At 35.4% G+C, this 8,348-nt stretch overlaps 1 protein-coding gene across 1 annotated transcript; it reads left to right on the top strand.

Annotated features, from left to right (window-relative positions):
• Positions 1 to 1,077: 1,077 nt before the first annotated feature.
• Positions 1,078 to 7,338, top strand: LOC112765487 (uncharacterized). The gene is made up of 7 exons (XM_025811383.3): positions 1,078 to 1,353; positions 1,840 to 3,783; positions 3,882 to 3,936; positions 4,680 to 4,828; positions 5,813 to 5,899; positions 6,220 to 6,348; positions 6,907 to 7,338. The coding sequence occupies exons 1-7, from the start codon at positions 1,285 to 1,287 to the stop codon at positions 6,988 to 6,990; spliced, it is 2,517 nt and encodes an 838-aa protein (XP_025667168.1). The 5' UTR covers positions 1,078 to 1,284; the 3' UTR covers positions 6,991 to 7,338.
• The last annotated feature ends 1,010 nt before the right edge of the window (positions 7,339 to 8,348 follow it).

The following is an 8,348-nucleotide window of genomic DNA, read 5'->3' as shown; positions in this document are numbered from 1 at the left end:
CCATTCAAATTTTCAAGTACGTTGAGTACTTGATCTTTGGAAAGACGGGGCACCCGACGTCTAAGCAAAAATTACGAAATGCTTGAGCTCGACCTATAAAAGGCTCAAGACTCAAGCAGGGGCACTGCTCATACTCTGCCCTAATAAGCAAAGCCAGGTCAAACAAACAAAAAGGTCCACCAAGAAAAATGGCCTCTACAAACATACCCGGCCTCTTTAAAGAGGTCAGATACCGACAAAAGAGCCCAGCTCTACATGTCCAAAGCAGGTAACTGCCTCCGCCAATCTCTCCTACAATTTCTATCTTTACTAAAAGATAGATTCCAACAAACTTCCAAGATAAAGGAAACAGTTATCCATCAGAAATGATGGAACTACTCTAACAAAGGTGGTTATCGACCCCACTATAAGTACACTGACATCCCTCAAGTATAATTCACATTCTAATCTACTAAAAGCCTGCCTACAGCCCTTGCTAACTTAAACATCGGAGTCTCTTGTAGGTACCACCTCCAACTCCTCACGAAAAACTCGAACTGACGGTATCTCAACATCAACAAATCAGATGCTGCCATACAAAGAGATCCGAACCTCACGTCCCGTCCCAATTCAATGTTTTAAGTAACATTTGCAACAATTTTTATTCTTTTAACAATTATCACCATCATCATGTAAACAAAATTTTGAACTAAATCATTACCAAAAATAAAATATATTTCATCATTAAAAATATAATTATACTAAATATATAATAAAATTAATTATTAAAGTAAAATATATGATAAAATTTAAAATATATATTAAAAATAAATTAAATATATATATTTATTATAAATATATAATGATTGATTTTGACGTATAAATAATATTTTTACAAAAACTACTATAAAAAATTGAATCACAGAATATTGGATTGTTTACACGAAAATGTTACATGGTACGATTTAGTTATTAATTTATTATAATGAAAAGGAAAAAGTAAAAGAAATAAACAAGTATCTGCCAAGAAAGAAGAATGTAACGTAATCCCATTTTTCCATGCGGTCTGTTATACTAATTAGTTATTATTATGCTTTTATTTCTACCGTCTTAAAAAGGAACTAAAACCCTTGTAAACACTAAACAGCATTTCAACTTTTCCGAGTGTATATTGGGGTTTTGTGTTCTGTGATAGTGTGATGTGAGCTAAGAGCTCTTAAGTCTTACACACAAAGAAGAAAGAAAATACCAAAAACTCACAACAAGACGACGATAGACTGTGTCAGTGGTGGTGCCGCCGCTGCCATGGGTGCTCTTGCCACTCTGCCTCCTTGGATTTCCGAGGACGACCCTCTCCTCAAGAACGCCGTTGAGGTTCTCTCTCTCTTTCCAATTCACTCTTAGCTTTCGACTTCAACCTCTATTCCTAATCTTTTGTTGCCTTTGCATCCGCATGTCTGCTTAATTTGCCATCTACCTAATGTGCTTTAGCGCCTTTTCTGATGAATATTAGTTGCACTGTTAGGTAAAATTGGCGCGTACGTTAAAAGCCAGGAACGTGTGTCTTAGAGGCTTCTTAGGTTGGGATCAACGAGTTATATTCATTGCACATTCATGCTATTTATCATATTAAATGTGGATTATTTGAGGTCTTGGGGATAGTAGACACTCGTATCATGGGGCAAATGTGTTAGTCCTTCACATATTGAAGAGTGAATCTGTTTGTGTACGATTCTGAATGTTGTGGTTTATGTATGTCAAGGGGCAATTGCTCTGAATTGGATAGATGTTTGTTCTTGCCGTCTGGTTTGAGTTTCGAAGGGGGACTCCATGTTTAGTCTTTGACTTGTCTATTTGCAGGCCGGTGCTTCTTTAGAGTCACTAGCAAAAGGTGCGGTGCAGTTTTCTCGAAGATATAGTTTTAGAGAAATACGCGATAGATGGTACTCTATCCTCTATGATCCTATTATTTCTGCGGAAGCATCTGCAGGCATGACAGACTTTGAGATTTCTACTTCACCTCTCCCATCGAAGTTCATCAAGTTTGGAAATACAAGAGAACGCAAAATTGATTCTGCAAAAAGAAAAGCTGAAAGTGTACGGACTTCCTATTATGCTATGCGGAAAAGAATCCGCAATGACGCATTTAATTCCATGGACTTAGGTTTCCTTGTGGATCCTGAAAATGACAATTATGGTGTAAATGGAAGTGAGAGTTTGCCTAAAAACTGTTTGGCCGAAGGTGAAACGTCCAATCATTTTGGTTTCCATGGTTCACATACTGATCCTGCTCAGTATTCTTTTCCTGAAAATATGATGAATGGTGGTGCTATAACGAATGGAGTTACTATCCATGCATATTACACCGGAGCTAAGGATCCAGTTCAAGACAATATACCTGCTGAGCAACAAGATGTACTTAGAGAAGAACCTCAATTTCTTCGAGGTGATGTTTCCAATGGAGCTGCAGAGGAGATGGGTGTTCCAGAAGAACTAGCCATTGATAGCTTCATTGATGACGATAATTTAGAGACCCCATTTGATCAGATCAACAGTGACCCTGGAAACCTGTGTTCTGAGTTTGATGGAAATGATGTATTTGATTCATCTGAAATGGAATGTGGTACATCATTTAATAGCTTACATTTGTCTCCACTCCCGGAAATGCCAGTGTGGAAAACACATGCGAGCATTCAAGAACCTGAAATGCCATGTGGTGATTTTAAGGATTCTATTGCTTGTGGGGAGGCTTACCTGGCAGAACTGTCCAATTCTCTCTTAAACTTCACAAATGAGGAAGAACTCTATCTGATGGATGTTGATGGAAAAGACGGGATTGATAAGTCTTATTATGATGGTCTGAGTTCACTTCTACTAAGTTCTCCTAATGATGTTAGCCAAGATCAGTTGCCTGAAAAGGCTGAGGCAGAGTCTTCAGTGGCCTCACAAGCAAAAGTTTCAAATCTGTCAGTTTCATGTCATGCAAAAGTAGATGATAACAATAGACTACAGTCTAGCGATGCCCAAACAGTTCAGAAATCAGATATCCAAGTATCATCTTCTGTCTCTGTTAAAGATCCTCGTTTTCCTGAACTAATTAATGGAGTTGTATTCTGTGCTCTAAACACTGAAGAACCAGAAGTTCCATGCAATGTTGATGTTTTCTTACTACCCGTGGATGTGCCTCCTTCAACATCTCCATATTCATCTGAATGGGTGTATACAGAATCCAATAAGCCAATTTCATCATATGTTCAGGATTATGGATTTAGTAACCATAAAGCTCTTGAAAGAAGTAGAATGATAAAGGTAGAACAGAAAAAACCCGCAGAATTTCGTGGATCTTCTCAGGTGATGGGATCTCCTCCCTTTCCAGGGGTACAGTGTGAATTTTCGAATTCTCATGCATCACACATAGCGTCCAGGAGTGCTGTGACTGTTTCTGGTGGGTTAGGTGGAAATAAAGCTAGCACAACCAATGCTATCATGCATGCAAACCCAAAGGACACACCTATCAATGTAGGCTTGACACATTGTCTAAATAGTCGTGTGACAAACTCTTATAGTGAGAAACCAACCCTTGGGTCTAATGGCTTCAGAAATCATCCTTATTCTGATGGCTCTGGCATGAAACAGGGAAAAAACTTACCCTTGCCAATTCAAGATCGTCATTGGCAACATGCTGAAGTGGGGTCTTCAGATGTTCCCAAGTCTCATCTGGTGGCAATTCCTCCAACTTTAGATGAAGAGCAATATATGGAGAGTGATGATGATGTTCCTTGTTATTCTGATATAGAGGCAATGGTAAGGCGTGCGGGGCAGACCTTTCAATCAACAGTAACCTTAACCTTGTTTCATAACTGTAGCTATTTTCTGAGTTATTCCTTCATTTCCATCTACAGATACTTGATATGGATCTGGATCCAGATGATCAGGATTTGTTTTATAACGAGGAAGGTATTACAAAGAAGTTACTTTTGTCATTGCTTCTTGCATGATGCTATTTGCATCTTTTATATTTTGTTTATTTGGAGTACAGATAATTAATTAATGTCCCAACTGAATAACATTTCTGTTTTGTGGTGCTTGTCTTATTCTGCCTCATGCCACAGAAGCATGGCTCAGTTACTTGGGATAGTCTCATAAAAAACTCATTTTGCATCCTTATGGTTGCCTATTTTTTATTTAGCTGTTGTCTTAACTTATTATAGTACAGTGATAAAATGTGATAGACCCTTGGGCAGGTGATACTTTTTAATAGTATTTTTTCTTTTTGAAGAAGCTTGCAAAATTTGATGCTTTCCCCTGATGAGTGCCAGTTCACTAGTGACATTTTAGAAACATGCTAGTAGTTATGAGGCATATGGGTGAGCTCTTTGTTGTGCATTATGGACCAGACTTCATGTCATGATGTTTGATGCATGACCATGAGTTCTGCACTTCTGCTACTTGTTTACATAATTTATGGAACTTGGGCAGTATATATGCAGCTTATGTGTGCCTTTGTATGAATATGCTTTCCTTGATCAGCAGATATTCAGTAAATATTCTGTTTTTAAACTCTCCAAGTAGTAGTTTGATTACATTATTTATCATATACATCTAAGATAAATGGTTGGATATTTTTCTTTTGTTGTTGATTTCACTGTGTATTTTCTTTAATAATAGCTTAACAATATTATATTCTGATTGCAATATAGTATCAACATATCAACATGAGGAAACTAAGCGGACTATCATAAGGATGGAACAGGGTGCTCATTCCTATATGCAGAGAGCCATTGCTTTACATGAAGCAATTGCCATTTTATATGGTCGCCATTCAAAGCATTATATTAAGAAAGCCGAGGTATTTTACATGTGTGTGTTTTTTAATTTTGGGTATATATTGAATTTATTTCCACTATAAGAACTGAGACACACAACATGTGTCTATGAACAGATATTTAGTTGCTTTATTCTGATTTTGTTTCTGATTTGAGACAGTGATTTGATTGTAAATTATGGAGTGAACTGTGGTGAAGGTATAATAATTAAAGAATAGTTGGACAGATCTGTTCTGTGCCCTTCAGTGAAATCCATTTCTATGTTTGTGTGCGTGTTAATCTTTGAGCCTTTAAATGTCTAAGCTGTGATGGTTCTTTTTGGAAGTAACACCCACCAAATGATGCGAGGAAAGTAACTAAATTACTATTCTCTAGGAGGCAATTTACCTTTCCATAGAACAACAATCAAGTTAAAGTGTAAGACCTAGGAAAAAGTGATCTTGGCTCTGAAAGAGTTCACTTAGCTTAGCAGAGATCTGGGTTTACAAGTATGTAAAAGAGAGAAGAAAGAAAAGAGGAGGAGGAGGGGGGGGGGGGGGGGGGATCAAAATCAAGGAAGTTATAGCTAGTGTACCATTAAGGGACTCCACTTTGAAGATGTAAGGGGGACAGAGAGAGCTTATCCAACTCAGATAGGATAGTAGCGAACCAGAAAAATCCCAGTAGATTAATATGGTGGACGTTGAAAACTTTCCAACAGATAATATGGAATACTCTTATCAAAAGACGAGCATTGTTCTCGTTTTTGGGGCAGAAAGATGCTAACTTGGTTTCGGGCTAATGGAATGACAATTACCATAAGCCTCCAGAAAGAAGACAGGGAGGGGATTGCTTATGAATTTCATTCTTTGAAACTACGCGTTAGGCTAAGAATCCCTCTATTTTTATATCTTTTATGGACACTTCAAAGGGTCTGACATGTGAATTACTATCAAACCATAATGATGATGGAAATTGAATCTAAGACTTGGATAATGCTTTTAGTGATCTCTCAATTTCTCCTGCAGGTTTTACTTGGACGGGCAACAGAAGGTGTTCCAGTAGATATTGACTTGGGCAAAGGAGGTTATGCAAATAAAATATCTCGACACCAGGTTTGTCATATTACCAAATTTGACTTGGTTCATGATGCAAGAATGATTTTGGTGCATTCATATATTTTCTTAAGGACATAGATAGTCTGCTCCTCATTTCAGATTCGTACTATGTTGTGTTTGCATTAGCAAATTAGTTATGATATACTAATCAAGTCAGTATGCTTTATGAAATACATAGAACAATTAGGCACTATTATAGCCTCCACCCCGCCAAAAGAAAAAAAATATCAAAGTTTTGGCTTCAATGTGAAGTCTCTGCCATACAAAAGTTGACCTGTCGACATATAAATGATGTTTCTTCCTTTGCTAACTTTCAGGCAATTATAAAGCTGGACAATGATGGATCTTTCTACATTAAAAACTTTGGCAAGACTTCAATATTGGTGAATAACAAAGAAGTGCAGAGGGGTCAGTCTCAAAGACTATACTCCAATTGTTTGATCGAGGTATGATTCTATAGCCTGTATTTCAGATTTGGTTATTCACTTGAATAACCTCATATCCTCTTTGAAAAAGTTTTCCTGCATGCATGTACACATGCTCTTAGTATTTGTGCATATGGATAAAAGTTTTTTACTAGTTCTCAACCATGCGTTGTCCACAATCAAAATGAGTCTCAGATTTTGATTTTGGAGTTAATAGGTGCTGGATGGTCTGCAAATTCCGTTTTTTTTTTTTTCTAGTTGTTGGTGGAATTAAGTGTCATGGAATCTTTGTGCTACCAATATCCTTAGTAGGAATATAAAAACACAGTTTTTGTTATGAGAATGAGCATGTTATTGTTTGCTCATTTCGATTCCATCCCTGCTTTCTTCCAGTTTACAAAATAATCAAGTATACGTAACTCACTACCAGTATTTTCTAAGTTGAGGGAGATGTAGGCGGTTGGAATTATAAGATGCCCTTTGGATTAGTTATATAAAATAGGAATGAAGTCTTAATTAAATTGCTACAGTTATCTAGAAATATGTGTGAAATAAAATACAATTTGTTTTATTTTGCAGTTGAGGGGGATGTCATTCATATTTGAGACAAATCCTAGTCGTGTGAAGCAGTATCCGGATCAGCATATTACAGACAATTCATAAACCTTGTAGTGTCGAATGTAAATGTTAGCAAGAGATCCACTAGAACAGAAAGTGCTTATTTTTATTGCACTTTCTGAATTTTGGTAAGGAAGCGGTGATGATGTATGTCAATGCTTTTGATGCTATAATGGTGTTTCCATGGGAAATGGGAATGGGCTTCTGCAGCTAAGTGCTCTCCTTCCCCCATGTTTCTCTGCCGACGCAAGTAAATAGTTAATTTAGCAACACTTTTGTATTAAGTCAAATTTAACCCCTAACCTGGAAATGCTTGCTCACTCGCTGATGCTGAATCTGAATCTCATGACTACCTTGCATTACGCAAGGTAGCCACACATTCTTTCCTAGAAACAGCATTCTTAATCTATTTTTAAAATTATTTTTTTAATTAGAAGATAATTAGGAGGATAATTTAAAAATCTAATTATTTATCTTTTATAATTTTTTTTATCTTATTTTCTTACGGGTTGCTTCCACTTAATATATTATTGTGGGTTAAAATCTCAAAATCCGTTAGTTCATCTTTGTAACTAGGCTTTTGAATTCTGTGTTTACAAAAATTCGTACAAGTGATTTGTAAATTACAAAAAATCCCATTTATGAAGGTAGAAATTTACTTATAATCAACTTCATATTGGCACGTGTTATTATTTGATTTTAAAAAAATCAGTTTATTATATATATAAATGGTTTAATTATTGGACTCAACAATTATTTTCTCTCATCTTTGTTATGCTCTTGAAATTCGTTATCTTCCAATTTTTCATAACTAATTTCAAACTTTTAATTGGATATGTTTTTATTCGTATTTTTTAATCAAATTTTTTATTTCAAATGTATTCCTTAATTTTTGGTTTTATTCAATTTTATATGAATGATGAAAATCATTTAATAAATTAGTAATTGTTCATCGTGAGTTTTGTTTTGTTTTATTTTGTTTTGTTTTTTTCAGAATACGAAACTTTACTTTTTTAAACAATCTGTATATATATATTTCATGAGAATTAAATAAATAAAAATAAAAGAAAAATTTGGTCAAGAAAGATGAAGACGTATTAAATTTATCATTTAGGGATAATACGCAGAAAAAATTTTAAAAAGTCTTTAAAAGGTGGTTATTTGATCTATCTAAATCAATTTTTTTAAAAAAATTATTTGTATAAAATAAACCAATTTTTGTAACAAACCAAATAATAACATGTGTCAGTAATCTAAAAACAACATCATATGAAATTGACTGGAGGTAAGTTTTCATTTATCAAAGTATCATCCAGTTGTTTGTAGTATGGTCAAAAGATGTGCGGTATTCTTTTGTCCACCTAGATGAAACCATCCTGGTCTCAAATGTGTCTCTTTTTCTT

The sequence above is a fragment of the Arachis hypogaea genome, chromosome 17 (assembly GCF_003086295.3).
Source record: "Arachis hypogaea cultivar Tifrunner chromosome 17, arahy.Tifrunner.gnm2.J5K5, whole genome shotgun sequence".
Taxonomy (NCBI): Eukaryota; Viridiplantae; Streptophyta; class Magnoliopsida; order Fabales; family Fabaceae; genus Arachis; species Arachis hypogaea.
This window is presented reverse-complemented; position numbering and strand designations above follow the sequence as displayed.